This window comes from Littorina saxatilis, linkage group LG3 (genome assembly GCF_037325665.1).
Source record: "Littorina saxatilis isolate snail1 linkage group LG3, US_GU_Lsax_2.0, whole genome shotgun sequence".
Taxonomy (NCBI): Eukaryota; Metazoa; Mollusca; class Gastropoda; order Littorinimorpha; family Littorinidae; genus Littorina; species Littorina saxatilis.
In genome coordinates this window covers 48,191,085-48,213,880 of record NC_090247.1, presented here as the reverse complement: position 1 = coordinate 48,213,880, position 22,796 = coordinate 48,191,085, and the positions used below count along the sequence as shown (strand labels likewise).

Here is a 22,796-nt window from a genome sequence, read left to right as displayed (position 1 = left end):
AACCCTCCTTCTCCTCTCTTATGGTGAATTTGAATGCTGAACAGTTGATAAATTATTTATTCCATATTCATTTAGATGCTGCAGTGCAGCGTCCATGCTTATTTACACATAACCGTTTGATACAGGTGGTGATATCTGACATGCATGAACAGTTTGACATGTATATGCTTGTAAAATGAACTGGATGAATACTGAGCCCGAAACATGAGATAAAGTTTTGCAAACAGAAAGAAGAATATCCAAACATACAGCACGAAAATATCTGAAAACGATTCTTGATCATTAAATTAATGATGCTTGACAACATAAACTTAAATGAAAAAGGTTATATGCTCCAGGAATGGATATTTAGGTAAAGAGTTTGATTGAAATCAGAAAACACCCAGAGTAATACATGCAATAATTCACGAAAGCAGGAGTGAAATGGAATGAAGGCTTCCTGCACTGGCTAAAAATAATGTTGCTAATACATCTGTAACAAGACTTGGCAGAGAAAGGTTAAAATAATCATTTCCCTTGAATATTTTTTTTCATATTTTGAGCACAGTGATGACACTTCTTCTTGCAAGGCTCAAATTGTCAGAGAAATCGCATCCAAAAAAATATTTAAGAATTCTTAATAGCACATAAATAGCTTGATCCCACAGCCATTACCTCTTTCACACTGAGAAACACGTCTGTTGTATATACGATAAGACTAAAGGACTCGGTCAGAAACAATTAAATGTAGGGAATATATGGACACGAACGATGTTGTTCCCCATATAGTGTCATCTGCAATCTCTCTACAGAAAGATTTGTTCTTCGGACATTTATCTTGGGCTGAAGCTGTCGGCAGCAATTTTCAAACATTTCAAAAATATGAATACACATTAAAAAATAATTTGATTCTTCAAGCAGATGAGCAGGGACAGTAAGTAAAACTCAAAACTCAAGAGGACTAAGGCACAAACTCTTTCATAAGCAGAGAGGGAGTAACATTTCATGGATTGGAAACCCATCGGGGGGAAAACATCTGGTCTGTCACAATGTACACAACAAACAAGAGGATATAACAGCAATTCTGTGTGGGAAAAGATTTTTGTTTAAATTCAGTAGAGCAACTTCATTGTGGTACACTATCTCCTGTGAAAAGTAGACAAAATTTCCTTGAAATTCCCAAATCACAATAAGTATACCCAAAACAAAATGAACCCAAAACTATGTAGTAAGAAAATCCAAACTTGCTACTTTGCCACAGCAAAGTGTTTAGGGAGGGACTCTCTTTGTGAATGTTTCTTCTTGTCCACTTTAAACTGTATGCCAGTTTATAACATCAGACTAGTTTTCAAACAATAAGCTCTTGTCAGAATTTGTTTCGTTTTTGGATCGAATGACTTCAAACATCAGAAGGAATGACATTGTAGCTTCATCAATTTCCCCCCGACGTTTAAATGACTACATTCATTACCACTCAATGGCATTTTGCTAAAACCACAGCAGACATGACTGGTATATCTCCTGCCACCCCCACCACCAAAATTATGTTGTTAAAGCACACTTGTTCATTTATGCATACGTAAATAGGTACAAAATAATCTCTGGTGCAAAAAACACCCACCTGAAAGCAAGACGCACATAGCTGGACAGCATATACCATGAGGTCCAGTAAATACACATGTACTCCACTAGCTAATGACTTCTCATGAAACTGACTGCAAATTGTGCAGCATTATTGAAATGTAAGCACATGTTCATTATTCATTTAAAGGCATCTCTGACATGTTTCTCTTCATTACTCTGCGAGGCAGAAATAGAGCAAAGACAAAGAAATAGAGCAAGCATAAAGAGAAGGTTAAGAAGCACCAATGGCAGGATATCAATCTGGACAAATATTCTAATGGAAAATGAAACAACAATGCTCTGCAGGAGCAATATTTCATACTCGCCTGAAACTCTTCTTTTCCTATTCGTATTTCCTTCCAAAAAGCCACGTTACATGAACCTCGTCTAACATCCAAGTTGTCATCCACTTTGGCCAACAGACAACTATTTTCTTTTCAAACATACACAGATGCTGTCACAGTAACAATACATTTCAAGTGCTGAAAATAAAACGGTGTTAGAGAAAAAAAATGTACCAGTTGCACACCTCTACTGTCAAGAAGTCTCTAACTGTTCTAATGTTCTGCACTAGCAGGATGTTGCCAAATAAAACTGCCGCCACATTTGTATGGACAATTTTAGATCTCTACAAGTTAAAAACAGTGATGGAAACAAAATAAAATTGGACATGCTTCACACACAAAAATGATAACCCTTAACATTTGTGCAGATAATTTTAGATTGTTAACAGTTGACAGTTAAAAACTGTGATGAAAACAAAATGCACATGCTTCACACACAAAAATAATAAGCCGGGGCTTGTTATCATTTTCAAATAAACACTAGAACATGCACAAAAACTTCAAAGATGAGCAAATCGAAAACAAAACTAAATCTGCAATAAATTTACATAGCCTTGTTAAACAGAGAGATGCACAAATGAAACTGCTGTGCTAAGCCTCCTCGTGACAGATCCAACACACTGACTATTCACTAACCTAGGCAAGCTGTGCACCATTTCACACGTCAAACCTTGAGGGTGCTCACTGCCTGCTAGTTCCTGAATGACTTTTTCTCACTTTAACCTTCCATAATAATACTAGATATTTTTTACAATGAACCACAAATTAAAGTCATTTCAGAGCTGATTAAAAAATGAATATTGGTTGTGTTGCAGCAGCCACTCACCCCTGATGGGTGTCATGATCATTGAACAGCCCGCTGTTACTATAAACCATGTCAGTTTTCAACTTTCAATCAAAGTTAAGCCCCAATCAGATTGCCAGACAATCAAGATGAGACAGGTTACGCTGTTTGGTGCCTGCCATTTTTCATAGCCTCGTAACGACAAACTTGATCAAACAAAATACAAGAATCTTCCAAAACAAAAGGCATATTTTTGACAATTGTGGCAAATGAAACTTTTCACACTCTCCCTTTAGCCCAGGCAAAATGTACAGTGGAACCCCCCTGTTCAGCCACACCCCCCCCATCCTTTAAGACCCTATTTTTTCAGACCCACTGTTCACATCCTCTGTAAATTGTCCTCCATTTTAAGACTGTATTCTTGTCAGAGTTTTTAGTTCTTAAAAGGCGGGTTCCAGTGTACATTTAACAGTAGCACATGTAAACACACAAGACTGTTTGGAACACTTGCACAACACACATGGCATTGTGATGACACAAAAGATGACAAGGACTGGTAGCATGAAGAAGAAAATGAGGTGTCTATTCCATACAGGATGCAAAACATTTCTTCACCACGTCTCTGAAACAGGAAGTAGAAAACATGGTTAAAGCACTGGTGACATCGCAATGGCTCGACTGAGAAGAGGAGAGACAGACAGACAGAGAAGTGGGCAAAAATTAGTCATGTGCAAAACATTTCAAAAATGGACTCCTGAAGAAAATATGGAAGAAAAGGCATAGGCAAAAAGAAATGTCACGAAAGGAGTTGTAAACACACACCTATGAAGAGAGGTGTATAGTTGATGAATGCAGAAGCTTTGTAAATAATCGTACACCTCCAGCCCCCCTCACAAAAACAAAAACAAAGAAACAACACACACACACACACACTGATAGAACCTCAGCTATAAAAGACAAAGGCATTAACTATTGATTTTCAAGGACACCTGATTAGCTGCCCAACGCTACACAAGTTTGGGACTAATATTGATCTCTCTTTCTTGTTGTACAATAGCAAAGCCCAACAGCAGTTGCAACTGAAAAGAACTTACCGTGCATATGGGATGTAGGACAGAGAGTACCAGGTTAGCGCCAGAAACTGCAGTACGCAGCACACTATGGTCAGAGCGCCGTTCTTTATCTGTAGCAAATTATGCAGCTTTTGCTTATTTTGTTACAAAAGTCACTACTAACTACTGGGACTATCAAGCGCTCAAAATCAGGCTATATTATAGTCATCATAAACACCCAATCAGTTACTGAAACTGTCTTCACTGAAAGTATGATCAGTTCAACGAAATTTTTTGTACAAAAATAAAATTTGTCTCTTCTTAAAATCACATATCACTTTTTAAATGTACACAACCCATTACAAAAGCTTGCTACAAAAGTATGTCTAGATACAGATACCATCTTGTTCAAAAGCTAATAACCAGTAAGGATCACGCTTAATCTTAAATAACTGATCCACATATATCTTTTAACACGTGTACCAGCTGTTCATTCATCTTGACAACATATGGTACCTCACAATACACAAGCATGTTATAGCAGCAGGTCAAAAGTTGGAGAAATCTCTGTTTCTCAAACATTCATTCCTTCACCAGGCCTTGTCAGATAGCTTTGCTTTGAGAAAAAAAAGTATGCACCCAAATGGTATCTTGTGTTTTTTAAGCATTAAGATGTAAAATGCGGATAAAACAACCTAAGTTTAAAGCAGTGAACTGAACATGCATCTGGCCAAAGAGAACAAAAAAGAATTATAAAATTTCTATCTTGGAACAAATCAATACTCACTGCAAATGCACAAACCAGGGTCAGAACCAACAGCAGCTGTGACACAGATAACACAATTGTTTTATTAATCAGTACAGACAATGATAACATCTGAGAAGGTGTGTAATAAAGACCAAACACAGTAGAGCTGTACAAACGCAGCTGTACCATTAATACATACATGTACTAATACTTTCTTTGCTTTTTTAACAGCATCTGTAAACACACACAGTTCATGTGAGCAAGAGGCAGGACACTTTTTAATTCATAAAGGCTCACATCAAAACTACATCATAGAAAATTAAAAAGGTAGAAAAATAAGTGAAACTGAAAGAGACTGACCAACACAAGAAGCGTTGCGATAATTCTGGTTTTTGCAAACATCTTCTTCAGCTGACTCATGGGCCCCATCAAGAAGCACGTGCTGCAAGCACATCATCATCATCATGAACAGTTTTTTCTTCTTCGCTTGCTAGTATAAACAGTTTACACTTTATGTAGCATACGCTTTCAAACGTGTTCAATGTCGAAATGTGTTCACACTCAGCTAAGAAACCAAAATTAAATATGTACCAAACAGGCCAGAAAGTATATCTTGGGTTGATGATCTCAGTCGCAGGGGTCAAGTTACAGTCAAACAAGCAGGGTTTCATTGACTAGTGCACTCTGCGCCATTGGCACATAAACTCTGAAAATGTCCCATCACAATTCCCTTCAGTGTGTCAAAAGGCGCATTGAGATTACGTACCACTGCGCCACCAAATGTACACTTTACATCGGATTACACACATACACACACAGATAACAGATATAGTGGCTAATTCTCAGATAGCACTATATTGCACCATTTTGCAACATTGGTCAAACACGCGTACAGGCCTCTTTGGCGCTTCTTGCCTTCGACTATGTCCCATCAAAATTTGTTTGATGGGGACAAATGTCCCATTGCCTTTTTCTCCCAGGCTAAACCCTGAACAAGGGTACCCCCAAATTGGACCCCCCAAAAAGCTATCCTAAAATGAACCTGACAAACAGCTAAGTTTCAAATTAAATAATTGACCCTCAAAATTTGCCAGAGTAGAAATTCACCAACCACATCATACAAGACCTTCTACATTCTTGACAGCATCACCAGTAAAAATGACATTAGATAGCTATTCAAGATAGCTATTCAAAATAGCCTACTCTGAATAGGTAAATAAAAAGCCTTTCTTCTGGTGTGCAAAGACTACTTAATCTGGACTATAATGAATTTGTGTGGATTTGTTTTAATTTAACTCTTTGGATGTTGTTTGGTTGTTCCCATTTCAGTGACTATGACGTGACCCTTTTGACAGAAATCTTCAATCGAAAAAATACGTTAGAAGCCAAAAACAAGAGCCTTTTTAAATTTAAGCATAAAATAAGATGTATATTTTTTTGTATCTGTGAAACAATAATTGGCGTAATACTTTTTGTCGACACGTTGGATCGGATTGAAAGATAATTTTGTTGGAAAACATGTACTGATCCTCTCCTCTGAGGTGAATATTTTTCACTCTATGTAGCTCTGTGATGTAACCTGGATTCCAGTTAAATTAACAGGACCCAATGCAGAGGCAAGCTTACTTTTCCCTGAGCAATCTACTGTCCCACATAATAATTGTTTTTGTTTTAACAATAACAATAACAAGAAGGGCAAAGCCCATACGACTCATATGCTTGACCTTGACCTTTACATGACCTTGACCTTCAGTTAAACCTAGCAATGACATCATACACTAAGAACTGCTTTACACATTTTTCCTACCAAAATACATGTGACCTTGACCCGTCAAGGTCATCCAAGGTTTGTTTGTTTGTTTATTTGTTGCTTAACGTCCAGCCGACTACGCAGAGCCATATCAGGACGAGGAAGGGGGGGATGAAGGGGGCCACTTGTCAAGCGATTCCTGTTTACAAATGCACTAACCCATTACTTGTGTCCCAGCAGGCTTTAGTAAAACTAAATTAATACCTACTGGAAGATTACCAGTTTCCAGTATGTTAAAATAGGCTTAACCTATCTACTGCTGGACTTACATCAGAACACTAACAGATTAAACTATACATGAATCACGAGACAAGCGGCAAGAGAAGAGATTTTTGGAAAAAATACAGGTGAATGAGCAAGAAGGCAGAAAAAAGAAAAGAATTCATGAAGAAAAAGAGAGCATGACAGGAAAGAGGAACCAAAAATCTACCTAACAGCAAACTAGAAAGCTCCTGCGGTTCCAAAAACAGGAGGGGCCTTTAATTTCATAACCGCAGTGCCCCACTGCGGGAGTCATCCAAGGTCATGCAACACAAAGCTGTTAATTCAAGACATAGGAAGTACAATGGTGCTTATTGGCTCTTTCTACCATGAGATATGGTCACTTTTAGTGGTTCACTACCTTATTTTGGTCACATTTCATAAGGGTCAAAGTGACCTTGACCTTGATCATATGTGACCAAATGTGTCTCATGATGAAAGCATAACATGTGCCCCACAAAATTTTTAAGTTTGAAACAGTTATCTTCCATAGTTCAGGGTCAAGGTCACTTCAAAATATGTATACAATCCAACTTTGAAGAGCTCCTGTGACCTTGACCTTGAAGCAAGGTAAACCAAACTGGTATCAAAAGATGGGGCTTACTTTGCCCTATATATCATATATAGGTGAGGTATTAAATCTCAAAAACTTCAGAGAAAATGGGAAAAATAGCTGTTTTTTAGACAACATTTATGGCCCCTGTGACCTTGACCTTGAAGCAAGGTCAAGATGCTATGTATGTTTTTTGGGGCCTTGTCATCATACACCATCTTGCCAAATTTGGTACTGATAGACTGAATAGTGTCCAAGAAATATCCAACGTTAAAGTTTTCCGGACGGACGGACGACTCGGGTGAGTACATAGACTCACTTTTGCTTCGCATGTGAGTCAAAAATAACAGCACCATTAAAATATTACATAAAAATGGAAAATTTTCTTCGGCACACCCTAAACGATTATAACAAACAATTTCATACGACAACACACATAAAACATAGGTTCACGTATATAGTAACAAGCACACCTATCATATTTCCAATAACATTGAACCAGAGTGCGGTCGGTGTCATCTTTACATTTGATAAAATTACAGATAAAATCTAAATAAGGTCAAACGTCTCTAAGTCTATCACAATCAAATATAATATTGCACTATGTAAATTTACCCTCTCATATCACAGGAGTTAGGGTTTCAGAGCAGAGCAATCACATTACGAATATATCACAGAATCAAATTTTCTAAACTCCAAAGAGCTCTCACTCAATCGATAAATGTACACTGCTCATGGACTCGATCACGCACTCACACACACACACACCTTCATACACTTTTTGTTTTTCCCTTCTGACCGGCCTCTACATGATGTGAGAAGAATTTAAAATGGTGACTGCAGAAGGAATTAATGACTTTTTAAACTGTTTTTCTGCATGCCAAAGGGACCTTAAAACATTTACCTGAAGGAAGAATTTCAAAACAAGTGTTGAGAGGATGGATTGGATCACGGACAATTTTGATAGCTTTCCGCTTCATGGCAGCTTGTTAGAGACTGGTCAGCTGTGCTTCATACCTTTTTTTTTTTTATATTATCTGTTCATAAATCTATACTGAGATATTATCTTACCTGGCAAGTGACAGGAGATTTCCCAGAGTGTAGAGAATTCCAAATATTGTAAATCCATTTCTCAAAAACAAGAGGCAGCTTCCCTGAAACATTAATAATAAAAATAAGAACAGCAGCATATGCATGGGCAACAATGAAGTGGGTTTAGGGATAGCTAAACATAGCTAAAATTGTACTTTCCTGGCCTGTTACCTTGCTTTCCCCATTCACATGTTTTTTTTAGTTTCCAGTCACAAGGCCACAAAAGGAGGGTTGGTGGGTCGGTTCCTTTGAAAAAATACTTATTGAAGTTTTTGTGTGCACAGGTGCATTTGACTATTAATTGGCTGGAAATCGGCCAAGGTATGTCCCCTGCATGTCGGAGAAGAGTAACTTTCCTTGTAAAGTCTGCAAAATAGAGTTTAGTTATTTTTGTTTTTGATGGTTGGGTAAAATAACGTTCAAGGTCAAGAGGAAATAATATCTGAACCATTCACATTTTTTCTCTTGGCCACGCAAAATTTTACTTGTTTATTGAAACAGTTTAATGCATCAGCATCTTTTGACTTTCACCTGATTTGAGAGGCACATTATTCTTTATGAAAGTCGGTTTTGTTGCTGCTTGATTATTGGAGCAATTACTGGTACAAAAAGGCAGGTCGCGTAATTGCCTTTCTGAAAGAGTCATAAAAGATTGAAATGCTGTTACAAACAATATGGTGTATACCAATGCTCTATCCATCTTTAAATAAAAGCAGATTAAAAAAAAACTTAATGATGTGAAATTTGTTCCATTTACTTGATACATTAATCAGAGTACATGTATCTCAAACACCAGCAAACTCAACTGAAAGTTTTTCTGAAAGTTGCTATCATGTTAGGTTAGTCATGATAGTGATATTTAGCTGGATTTGGATGTCTACCATTCAAAACAATGATGAAAGAATGTGTCACAATGAGCCCCAAGATTCATCAGGTCAACAGCATATACATGTATGTATGGATTTGTCCTAAATTGAACTGCACAGACTTTCACACATACCAATATGGACAGTGTAGCACCAAGGATAAAGCACACAGCAAACAGCTTGATGCGAGTGCTCCAACTTAATGTAGAAGCATCACTTATCTGAAACAGAAATCACAATCAAGAATTATCAAGATGAGGAAAAACTTGCTTGGGAATGAGATGACCTTTACATGTTTAGATTTTTCTAATGTTTTCCCTCCTAGGTTGTTTTGGGGAACTCAGGAAACCTTATAATCAGGAAATAGTCTTTCAAATCACAATTTCCTGATGGCAACTTCATTCCTGCATTACAGAACTCACTCAGTACTGTGTAAATGCCTAGCATAGACACATTACAAATAATCTACTTTTAGCTCACTTCAGACAGATTGACAATAAGAATCATTGTAATCAGGCTACACAATAACATAATGGACTTCTACAAAACAAAATGGCATTTACTTGGTCTGCTGGTTTAACCTGCTTACTTTTTTGCTTGTTCAGATGTTATGCACAATGCCCAAAAGCGCTATCAATATGTGCTTTTCATACAATGAACAGCGAATGCATTACAGCATGTTGACCGTCAGTGTCCACACTATATGGCAGAGCACTTCTGACCGTTACACATGTAAATACATGTCTGACGCACATGATCCTGCCGGTCCTACTTAAAAGGCAGCTGCAAAATAACCTATAGAGATGTATTATTTTTGACATGTCGACATCAATGATGTTGGCGACCATTTCAACATTACCCAGTTTATTTTGATTATCTGTACAAAAATCCAAGAACAAAATAAATGTTCTCCTGTTGTTTTCAGTGTATACAATTAAAGATGTAATCATCAAATTCATGTCACCTTTTTCTAAACTTGTGCAATAGCAAAGTGTTGGTACCCATCTCCGCAGTTTTCAAGACTGATCTCTTCACATTTTCTACCCGTTCACACAACAAAAACATGTCTGGTGGATCACTGATCACACTGGGACTGTAATCATACAGTGTCACAAGTCATTTGTCTGGACGCTGGTGTGTCCAACCATAATAGACTCTGTTCTACAATATTTTGAAGACTCTTGAAAAAAACTAACAATAGGAATCTGGTGTTCTATGCTAAATTTGTAATTTCAGTGTCTTGATACAAGCTAAATCGCCACCAATGACTTTAATAAGGATGTCACATTCTCAAACACAGACACTCAAGAGGAAAGTCTTCAATTTCCCATTTTGTTTTACCCCATGGAATAGTGATGATCAACAATATACTGAATAGTATACATGTATTATTAACCCCTTCACTGCCACAGTATAACAGCATTATCCGAACGGTCTGTGGGAAAGAACTGTGTTTAGAACCCCTGCAAGTACTTGGACAGTGGTTACCTCCCATTTAGTTTTCAGAAATGTCCTGAAATGTTGTTGACACAAATCCCACGTATGAGATACGGTTATGGGCGTAGGACAAACCGAAAATGACCACGTATTACATATGGGGTAGGCAGTGAAGGGGTTAAGTGTGTGAAACGCCCGAAGCAACTTTGGAGGCAAGGCCAGTCAAACAGGAGTGAGGTTGGGATACATATATGAAAAACCGCCATGTAAACTCAACGGTACACATGAGCGTATCAGGAGTAAACTGCAGTCAGACCCCATCACATTTACAAACAGCTCCCAAAACATATCTTGGAGGTGTCTAACTGGCGACATACAAGAAACATAGCACTACTATAAATAGCTCGTCCTCTAGGCTGGCAGACAACTCTGTTAGTGCAGAGCAGCTGATGTGAAAGGGGGACCACTGAGTCAACATGTCACATAAAATGATGTGATCTCTAACATTACATTATTTTTGGGGGGTGGGGGTAGCTCAGGTGGTAGAGCACTGGACTTGTTATCCTAGGGTCATGGGTTCGAATTTAGGCCGGGACAGACATGGGTCAACTTTATGTGCAGACTTAGATGGTATCCATGCCCTAACCCCAAGTCACCACAGTGGAACGTAAAAGGCCTCCGTCATTCTGCCATTGGTGCAAGTGGCTGATACCACCTAAACATGCATACAACTGGGTATCTCATCTTCAGTCGGGGTAACACCTGGGAACATATGCCCTAAATGGCTTTGCCGTGAGGGCGTAAAATTTAAATTTCTCTCTCATCTTAGATTTTTATTAGACAATAAATGTGAAACGACAGGAGTTACTTTTTGAATTACCTCAGGAACGAAAATAACGATTTGTCTGCAGAATGTATTCTCAGTTTTCACAGAGAGTAGTCAGGCGTCTTCCAGTGGCTGATCCAAGCGCATGTAAAAGGCAAGCATTTGGGAATGCACGGCGCGTTGACAAGGGCTGAGATTGCAGCGGAGAGCTGACGAGCGGTGCGATTGGGGACGCGTGTCACTAACCTTTCGCTACCTGTATCCCCTTTCAGCATCAGTCATATTTTGGTGCATATTGCGCGTTACCTAGTTCTACTATACAGTAGTTTTAATGTACTATCGGAAGCTCTTGTGACAACTTATCAAACCGTCATGTTTCAGCATTCCAAGTGACAGCACTTCTGGAAGTAGGTTTTCTCCGAAATACAACAACAACTAAACTCATAATTTTTTATTTTTAAACACACATCGACAGAAATAAGAGAAACTGTTCTTTAATCATGCCATTTGAACATGTTCAATTGAAATCATAAAACATTATCCGCAATGTTCCCCTGTATTTTTTCGTGTTTGTATCAGATTTTACGATCGAGCGGAAGAACTGATGATCTTGTAGGCATCATTGCCACGCTGTTTTTGTTTATAATTTTATTAAACATAATGGTGAACGTGCTTTATCAATCTAATACCGTCTTCAATTTTTTGACAAGTGATGTAAGCATATCCTCGATACTCTTTCGTGTGCCTGCACGTGTGATCTGGTGTCGGTGTGCCTGGTCTGTGTGTTTGTGCAATGCTGGTGTGATGGAGACTCAATCGTATGTCAGGTCAGTGATAATCACATGTTGTAATGATGCAGAGAGAGAGAGTGTCTGTTGGGGATTGTTTTTGTGATAATAATAGTAATAGAGATTGAAATAATTAGATTTGTAGACCAGATGTCAAAAGGTTCCTTTTCAGTACACCCCAAATGAAAGCATTGTCATACTTTTTTCTTTTCTGTCATTGCTTTGGTGGGCATCCCTGCTAACTTAATTCATTCATTTTTTGGTGATTATTTGTATATTTTTGGAAATATAGCAAACAAGTCGCGTAAGGCGAAAATACAATATTTAGTCAAGTAGCTGTCGAACTCACAGAATGAAACTGAACGCAATGCAACGCAGCAAGACCGTATACTCGTAGCATCGTCAGTCCACCGCTCATGGCAAAGGCAGTGAAATTGACAAGAAGAGCGGGGTAGTAGTTGCGCTATGAAGGATAGCACGCTTTTCTGTACCTCTCTTTGTTTTAACTTTCTGAGCGTGTTTTTAATCCAAACATATCATATCTATATGTTTTTGGAATCAGGAACCGACAAGGAATAAGATGAAAGTGTTTTTAAATTGATTTCGACAATTTAATTTTGATAATAATTTTTATATATTCAATTTTCAGAGCTTGTTTTTAATCCGAATATTTATATGTTTTTGGAATCAGCAAATGATGGAGAATAAGATAAACGTAAATTTGGATCGTTTTATAAATTTTTATTTTTTTTTACAATTTTCAGATTTTTAATGACCAAAGTCATTAATTAATTTTTAAGCCACCAAGCTGAAATGCAATACCGAAGTCCGGGCTTCGTCGAAGATTACTTGACCAAAATTTCAACCAATTTGGTTGAAAAATGAGGGCGTGACAGTGCCGCCTCAACTTTCACGAAAAGCCGGATATGACGTCATCAAAGACATTTATCAAAAAAATGAAAAAAACGTTCGGGGATTTCATACCCAGGAACTCTCATGTCAAATTTCATAAAGATCGGTCCAGTAGTTTAGTCTGAATCGCTCTACACACACACACACACACACACACACGCACATACACCACGACCCTCGTTTCGATTCCCCCTCGATGTTAAAATATTTAGTCAAAACTTGACTAAATATAAAAATGAAGGTGGTAACATTTGTGACATGTGATAAGAACTTATGAAAAGAATGTTCAATTACTGCCACAATATTAAACAGAATTACTGTTTTCTGTACTTTTATGCGTTTTGACACCTTGTGGAGCAATTTAGAAAAGAAAGTTCTTAAAAAATAATAATATTTCTAGATAAAAAACAAACACAATTTAAGTCACAGTCACAAATGTTACCTACAGGTGTGCGCAATCAAAACAAAAAACCAAATGAGGAAAACACTCAGATTTATTTGTCAATGATAATACAAGATGTTCATTATCTAATATAAGATAAAGACAGACAGAACCCTTCAATATCTTAGACTTGTGACAGGAGCAATTGTTTTTGTCACGCATCACAAATGTGACCAAGAACTACACACGCTGAAAGTGGTAATGAAGATTTACTTTAAAGTGCTATCCTGTAGAAAGCCTCTTTTTTTACATTTAGTCAAGTTTTGACTAAATGTTTTAACGTAGAGGGGGGAATCGAGACGAGGGTCGTGGTGTATGTGCGTGCGTGTGTGTGTGTGTCTGTCTGTGTGTGTGTGTAAAGCGATTCAGACTAAACTACTGGACCGATCTTTATGAAATTTGACATGAGAGTTCCTGGGTATGAAATCCCCGAACGTTTTTTTCATTTTTTTGATAAATGTCTTTGATGACGTCATATCCGGCTTTTCGTGAAAGTTGAGGCGGCACTGTCACGCCCTCATTTTTCAACCAAATTGGTTGAAATTTTGGTCAAGTAATCTTCGACGAAGCCCGGACTTCGGTATTGCATTTCAGCTTGGTGGCTTAAAAATTAATTAATGACTTTGGTCATTAAAAATCTGAAAATTGTAAAAAAAAAAAAAATTTTTTAAAACGATCCAAATTTACGTTCATCTTATTCTCCATCATTTTCTGATTCCAAAAACATATAAATATGTTATATTTGGATTAAAAACAAGCTCTGAAAATTAAATATATAAAAATTATTATCAAAATTAAATTGTCAAAATCAATTTAAAAACACTTTCATCTTATTCCTTGTCGGTTCCTGATTCCAAAAACATATAGATATGATATGTTTGGATTAAAAACACGCTCAGAAAGTTAAAACAAAGAGAGGTACAGAAAAGCGTGCTATCCTTCTTAGCGCAACTACTACCCCGCTCTTCTTGTCAATTTCACTGCCTTTGCCATGAGCGGTGGACTGACGATGCTACGAGTATACGGTCTTGCTGAAAAATGGCATTGCGTTCAGTTTCATTCTGTGAGTTCGACAGCTACTTGACTAAATCTAGTAAATGTTGTATTTTCGCCTTACGCGACTTGTTTTAAACTAAACATAGTGTAAAACAATCTGTTATCTCATATCAGGTAACGTAAGTTTCATTATCTTCAGTCACATTTGTGACAGTTTTATGTCACAACTTCATGTCTCAAGTCACAAATGTTACACATTGAACAGTATAGTAAAAGTGGCAATAAAGGTGAATTTAAAGTACTACCAAAAGCATTTTTTTTTATTTGAACTGATGATAACATTAAAAACTCAATTGCATGAAATTCTTAAAAAGCAGGCTTTGTTACCTTGGGTCACATTTGTGACAGTTTCAAGTCACAATTCATCATCACAAGTCACAAATGTTACACATTAAAGAATGTATCGAAAGTGGCAATGAAGATGAATTTAAAGTACTATCATTAAACAAATTTTTTCTTTAAACTGAAGATCTCATTAAACATTCAGTTGTGTTAGTTGACTAAAGGCAGGTTTTGTTACCTAAGGTCACATTTGTAACAGTTTCTTGTCACGCAAGTAAACATATTTTTGTCACGTGTAACAAATGATACACATTAAACAACACAGCAAAAGAACAAAACAATAAACAAAAATAAAGCACTACACTAGATCCAGATAGTTAACGAATTACTAAAGAACTTGGAACAGCTAGGGTCATTAACATAGTAAACAAGCCTCTGCTAAGTTATGTCTCATTTGTGACGCTTTTTGTCACAGCTCGCTGTCACATACTCATAAACAGCATACATTCACAAACAAATAAAACGGGAAAAAAAATAAGCATGAAACAATGTTAAGATTAATAAGAATTGTAATTCAATCAAGTTTGCGTTTTAATGAAACAGATCCTGTGATTGGTCAGAATGCCCCAACTCATTAAAAATTACCGGTCATTAATTGTCGATAACCACTCGCTAAAAAATCCATTAACAACCTGCTGGCGAGGCGCATTGATACAGCCTCAACTAGTCTCGGTTAGCTTTGAGGGTCATTTTACAAGTAGGAAATATGAAGGCCAACGAAATACCGAGACCTTTAGGTATGCGAAGTGATGACGTCGAATACGTGACGTAAGTTGATGCATGAATTCTTCCGGACTACGTCAGTCAATTCCAAAGATCGCTTTTGTGATGAAAAGAATTTGTTTTAGAGTTTGCTGTCCAGAAAAGAAGGGAAAATGTGTGTGAAAGAAAACAAAACAGGAGCAAAGTGATACGATAGGAATACAGAGACATATTTTTTGGGACTTGATCCTTGCAGGTAGGTGGACTGAAAGTAGTGTGTGAACAGAACAGAACCAATTCTGTCTGTTTATAACCGCATGAAAGCAGGAAATAGATCGTCATCAGATTGAATTACAATAACATTAACATGCTTCCATTTGAAACTTCTCGGTCTTCATCGTGGATTGACGCCCTCCCAAAGTCTAATTGAAGCCCTCCGTCGCTTCGCTCCGTCGGGCTTCAATTACCTTTGGTCGGGCGTCAATCCCTGATGAAGACCTCGAAGTTTCAAATGGAAGCATGTTAATGTGTAAATGAAACACAGATTATGTAATTTGGCAGAGCAAATGTATTTCACTGAATGAGACTGATCCAGTTATGAATTATGAAGAATGGCGCGCATGTGTTTGCATGCATGTGTTTGCATGCATGTATGTGTGCATATGTGAATAGATTGATTATGCTACCTTAGTTGTTTACTTATATACTACTGCTGATGGATGACTAGAGTACTTTGAAATTACCCACAAGGGATGAATAAAGTTATCATTAAATGTGTTTTGATCAGAAAGATGCACAAAAAAGGAAAAACTGAAGTAGGCTGCATCATAAAGAACAGGAAATACTGAAGTACTAAATTAATTCTGTACTCATCTCTGTACAAACAACCCAGAGGAAATGGCACTCTGATGCATGACTAGGTAATCAACTGATGCATGACTAGGTAATCAATAGAAGACTGAAACAGAATTGTCTCCACTTAAAAAAGAACTGAAGCTGCGAATATTACACAGAATCCACATAATGCAAAGCGTGTCACATGAGCAAACACCAGTGCACATAGTGTCTTCAAACCACACGGAAATATTGCTTTCTGTTTGTGGAACTCTTTTCATCAAGTGCCAGGTCCACAAGAGTAATCTGGGAAAGAAAGGTGGAGGCTGGCTCCCATGAAAGGTCTGGTTTTGCTGGCCAGGTATACAGGTCTCCCTCCTTGGTCAGGAAGTTAATCAAAACATCTTGTTTATCTTCCCTTAGGTCACGCACCTGCAAAAAAAGATTCAGCTCAGCTCGGGATATAGCTCAGTTGGTAGCGCGCTGGATTTGTATTCAGTTGGCCGCTGTCAGCGTGAGTTCGATCCCAGGTTCGGCGGAAATTTATTTCACAGAGTCAACTTTGTGTGCAGACTCTCTTCGGTGTCCGAACCTCCCCCCGTGTACACTACATTGGGTGTGCACGTTAAAGATCCCACGATTGACAAAAGGGTCTTTCCTGGCAAAATTGCTTAGGCACAGTTAATAATTGTCTACCTATACCCGTGTGACTTGGAATAATAGGCCGTGAAAGGTAAATATGCGCCGAAATGGCTGCAATCTACTGGCCGTATAAAATTTCATCTCACACGGCATCACTGCAGAGCGCCTAGAACTGTACCCACGGAATATGCGCGATATAAGACTCATTGATTGATTGATTGATTGAAAATATAAAGAACATTTTGAAAGGAATCATATTGTTTAACAATTTAAGACTTTTATGTATTTAAAAAAATAAAGTAGACGTAATGCGGAAGACATCTCTTTCAAATTCAAGTTTCAACAAATTCCATGGCATGTTCTCTGTTAATTACACACTGGGTTTTATGCCATGTTAGTTCAAATGTACCACCTTACTAAAACTGTAACAGACAGCCCTTGCACTAAAGTAGGTACATGGAGGCCAAGCCTGTCCTTGGGTAACATTCTCAAGGTACTGCCTACCTAGTCCCTTGAAACATTTTTTCTCTGGCGGTGTACAATTCTAACCTGGAAACCAGAATTTTTCTTTGATCGCACCTCTAGAAAAAAAAGAAGATGATAATGGTAACTTTTAAAAGAAAGCACAGTCATTAAACATGCACAACCAGCATACCAGGAAACAAACAAAAACATCAGCAATGAGCTTTTTACGTCACATCAGAATTTGTCACAAATGTTACAGTGCAATAGTTTCCACCACCACCTTTTATATATACTTGATCCATTTTGAATACTCATGCAGTCTGCATTGAAACAGTACTATATAAATTAAGCAGCAATATAACAAGTAATCATTTGTACAAAGCCAAGACTAGTACTCTGGTAACATTTGTGACATGTGACAGTACGTTTTGCATTGTCAATTTTTTTTAATCTTGAGCAGCTTTCAGTATTTTAACAGTGGAACATCAGTATGCACTCCAGCCTCATCTTCAAACCCCTTTTTTTTGAGAATATACGTTTTATCCTCAAGTCTGCAAGCCACCCACCAAAAAAGCCGTTGTGGGGTAACATTTGTGACAAAAGGTAACATTTGTGACAAACAAAACGCCAAAAACAACACGTGACAAAAATGTTTTACTCACCATTTTCTTTTCCCTCCATTTTGGCAGAAGAAATGGAGTAATGTCTCTTGCAAAGTGTTGCTTCCAGTTAATGGAAAAGGTGAAATGGAATCTGTAACCCTTTTCAGTTCCTTGTAGAAGGGTACGTAACATTTGTGACAATAAAAATATTTATGCATATTGCTTGTAAATAAAAAAAATAATCAGGTATTTCCAATGTTTTTTCAGTAGACAAAGATGGATACTAGCTCCTGGAAAACTTACTTTTCCAATCCAATTTTTCTTACTGCTTTAGCAGAAACTGAAAGTAGGACTGAAGTGCGACATGAACACGTCACAAATGTTACCAAATTTCAACACTCAATTTCTCCTATATTATGATATTATTTTAAGTGAAATCAGCAAGAAAAACCTTCTCTAATCCTCCCTTAGTCAGTATGAACTTAAATTTCACCACAAACAACCATTACTTTTGGAAAAAAAATCTTAGACGTTTGAACTCACTATGCTTTCCTCCCATTTTGGACAGTTATTTCAGGAAAAAGGTTGTGAATAGATTATTAATCTAAATAGGACAAACTTATTTTTTGATTACGTTAGACTCAGTTTGTAATATTTATTATGTCTGGTTTCATTACCATCCAACTACACCTCAAATTATTTTGAAATCAACTAGTTGTGAAAGTTTTACCAGACCAGGGTACCCCTTGGACACCTTTTGACATCTGGTCTTCAAGTGTGTGTGCAAACTGAAACTCAAAATACATACAGGACCCCACAACCCCTTTCATATGACGTCATGAAAATTCTTGAACATTAGAATAACCATGTCAAGCGCAAAGTAAGAATCCGGGGCAGAGTTGGAATAATCGGGATTTCCCGAAACCTCATTTGATTTCCAACAAAGCGCCGCATTTTCGGAAACGAGCTGCCTCGTTCTAGAAATGGCAACCCTTCGACTGGCACAAAAAAGTATACCCTTTTTCACAGGTCATGAATAAGGTATATATGTAAATTAAAGCAAGGTCTTATACAGGGGAAGTCTTGAATTGGGGGTGTGGGGGATACACTGTGTAACAATTCTCTGACAGTCAGCGCATGCAGCTAGCTAGTTGCTGTTGCACGGTCTCGATCTATTTTGAACACAATTTTATTTTTCAGAGCAGAGTGTTAGTTTTTTTTACGACAGGCTGAAATCATCTTTAATTTGAATCAACATTTTGCAACAATCAATCACATCATGATCAATATAGCACACAGACTTGCACATTACGTTTCATGAGCCTAGATTACAATGCAGTAACAAGAGCCTTAGGCTCAGTCAGTAAAGGGAAGTAATGTTGTATCTGCAGTCCAGAGAGACTGTGTGAGCTTAATATATACTGTTCAAAAAAAGAAACGCATAGTTGCTACTTGCCAAATTTGTTTTATTTTTCGAAAAAATTAACAGAAAATCCAATATTTAGATTATTTGTTTGAAATTTGGTATGGACACAGTTGAATGCACACACAGTTCATTTGCATCTTCAAATCAATCAGTCAATCAATACGATTGGGTGCCGAGGCTGTCAAGTCAGTAGGGGGTGTGACTGCCTTGAGCAGCAACAACTGCCCGGCACCTTCTGGGCATGGACTGGATCAGATGCCGGATATCTTGCTGTGGGATGGTGTCCCACTCCTCCTGAAGTGCCTGCAATAGATCGCGGTGATTTGCCGGCGCTTCTTCTCGCCTGCGCACACGTCTGTCCAATTCATCCCAGAGGTGTTCTATCGGGTTCATGTCTGGCGACATGGATGGCCAGGGAAGCACCTGGACATGGTGGTCGGTGAGGAACTGGGTGGTGAGTCGTGCTGTGTGCGGGCGAGCGTTGTCCTGCTGGAATATGGCATCCTGGTCAGCCAGAAGAGGAAGGGCGTGTGGGCGCAGAATTTCCTCCACGTATCGCTGGGCAGTTATGCGCCCTTGGACGTGCACCAGGGTGCTCCTTCCAGCGGTATTGATCGCCCCCCACACCATGACGCCTCCACCACCATGAACGGGTGCCTCATCCACACAGTTGGGCGCGTAACGTTCGTTTACTCTCCGGTAGACCCTCCTCCGACCATCATGTCGCTGGAGCAGGAAGTAGGACTCGTCGCTGAACCACACGTGTCTCCAGTGATTCCGGACGGTCCAGCGAAGGTGCTGGTTGCCCCACTGCACTCGGTTCTGGCGATGGCGGCGGGTGAGGACAGCTCCTCTGTGAGGTCTGCGAGCTCTCAAACCAGCTTCATGCAGGCGGTTCCGCACGGTCTGGTCCGATAATCGGTGTGGCCCGGGGAGAGCCTGGACAGAAGATGAGGCCGACAGGAAACGATTCCGGAGGTGGCGGAGCCGTATGAAGCGGTCGTGAGCAGCAGTTGTCGCCCTTGGTCTTCCCGCTCGTGGCAAGTCAGCAACGGAGCCAGTGGCTTGAAACCTGACCCACAGTCTACTGATGGTGCTCTGGGACACGTGGAAGTGCCTGGCGATTGCACTTTGACTTTGGCCTGCTTGTAAACGACCCAATGCAATTTGGCGGTCTTCTCTGCTCAATCGGGCCATCTTTCGTCGCTGAATTGTCGTCTGATTTCTTTGTGGCGAACAATCCGCTTTTATGGGTTTTGGAAGACATGGTGAGAGCTCAATATTCCCCGAGTTTCACGAGATTACACTGAAGCATGACGAGTGGTCATGCCAAATGAGCAATTTTGACATTGTAGCCACTGATAACGCATGCGTCACGTGCAGAGCTCACTTGTGGCAATGGACGAAAGGTCGACGACCAGATAAACATTTTCTGCAGTTTGGTGGATATCCTTGTAGCCATATAACTAAATTAACCAAATATTACAAGCTATGCGTTTCTTTTTTTGAACAGTATATATAATCAATTAAGAATGAATAAAAATCATTACAATCGATAGTTACCAGTGAGAAGTTATATCGGAACACTCTTGTTGTGTTTTTGTTGTTGTTGTAAAATGTAAGATCTGAAACTGTGACGTTAAAAATAACGTCAAATAGGTGCGTTTTGGTCGAGTGGGATGCGACGTTGATCTGTGTTGTTCCAGCCCGCCGAAGTTATCAAAAGAGTTTTTGTTTATTGTAATTTGGTTGGTTTGGTGCGTTATACAATGCATCTGCATTTTCAAGACTAAGCATTGATCATTTTAAAACGCAAGGATCATCATATGCCAACATGATTTGTATCATTTTACATCGCATTCTAAGAAAGAGCAGAATACTCACTATGCGCACGGTACATTTCTAGAATCGCGTAGCACAAAGTTGGAATTCCTACAGAGGCCATTGTTGGAATTCCAACAAAGCGCAGGTCATTTCCGGAAAAGCGCCGATGACGAGATGGGTCGCAACAACCAGGCGTAGAGTTCACTCCCTTACAATCAATGCTTCGACTCCGGCCATTGTAAATCCTGCAAATTCCCTGATCTGAGGCAGGTACGTCACTTTGTGTGAAGAAAGCGATGGAGAGAGAGAGACTCGGAGATTATTGTAGCACCACCCAATCCTGCTCCCCTTTCCATTGTATTGGCAGTTTTACTTCTGTCGATGACTCAGTCCGACATGTTTTTAGATAGATATTGTGATTGTGGTGGCATTTTAACTGTAGAATGTGCCGCGCGACGACAATCGGAGTGTCCCGAAACGCGCCGTGCGATGACAGTCGGTGCGTTCCAAAACGCGCTGCGCATCATCAATCGTAATGTTCCGGAACACGCCACGCAGCTCCGATCCACCTTCAGTGTAAAAAGCCAGGATGCCTGTGACTGTTTACAGCCATGCCCGGCACGGAACAGGAAAACTATGGAGTCAACAAATTTCAGCTTATTAATTACTAGATGAGTAAGATCTGTAACATACTAAAGCGTACCAAGCAAACCGGACCATTACATAGCAGCCTGTGAGATCATGCAAGCAGCTGACGCTATCCGTGTGACTGTCGAGGGTAAAAAAAACCCGAGCAAAAGTCGTCTGCTGTCTTACACCCTTTTTATACACCTACCTGTGTAACAATGCCTTTGTCTTCATCTTCTTCATTCCCGTTCAAAACACGCTTCAATTTATCCATTTCAGTCAGCTATGTGAGTCAACAAATAGGAGCAAATGGGAATAATTCTAGCCTAACAATAAGTCGCACGCTCGTGAGTTTGTGTACTTGTAGTTTTTCTGAGAAATGGAACTTCCGGTTGAACTAAAAGGGAGAGCAACCCCAAATACATGTCACGCCTACTTGCCATTACTCCCCTTGAGCCAAATTCGAAAGTAGATTTCCTGTGGGGAAATCCTACGAGTTTTATTTCGATATTTAGTGACATGCTCAACGCTGCCATAATTTCCGGATGATGTATATTTTAATTCTGGTTAAAACTCTTGCGTATGTCCCGGTGCGGTCTGCATGCAATGTCAGAATGAGGATATTTATTGACATTCAGTGAAGACTATACGTACTCAGTATTGGGTCAGAATTATTGCTGACTGGCTCAGCCTTTCCCTGACTGAGTGAAGAGAACGTCACTCCGCTGGCTGACATATATGTGACCCTCCACCACGGTA

At 38.9% G+C, this 22,796-nt stretch overlaps 1 protein-coding gene and 1 long non-coding RNA gene across 2 annotated transcripts in view; one reads left to right on the top strand and one right to left on the bottom strand.

Moving 5' to 3' along the window:
• The window catches only part of LOC138962538 (uncharacterized), a 173,842-nt gene extending 167,121 nt beyond the window's left edge, over window positions 1-6,721 (top strand). Inside the window, exon 2 of the long non-coding RNA XR_011454541.1 lies at window positions 6,377-6,721. This is a non-coding gene — a long non-coding RNA (uncharacterized lncRNA). The remainder of the gene's footprint in view (window positions 1-6,376) is intronic.
• On the bottom strand, window positions 44-22,434 carry LOC138962536 (vesicle transport protein SFT2A-like). The gene is made up of 7 exons (XM_070334380.1): window positions 22,246-22,434; window positions 9,247-9,333; window positions 8,226-8,308; window positions 4,891-4,972; window positions 4,570-4,605; window positions 3,825-3,913; window positions 44-3,352 (listed from the first exon to the last, which is right to left on the bottom strand). Exons 1-7 carry the CDS (start codon window positions 22,309-22,311, stop codon window positions 3,313-3,315), a joined length of 483 nt encoding a protein of 160 aa, XP_070190481.1. The 5' UTR covers window positions 22,312-22,434; the 3' UTR covers window positions 44-3,312.
• Window positions 22,435-22,796: the final 362 nt, after the last annotated feature.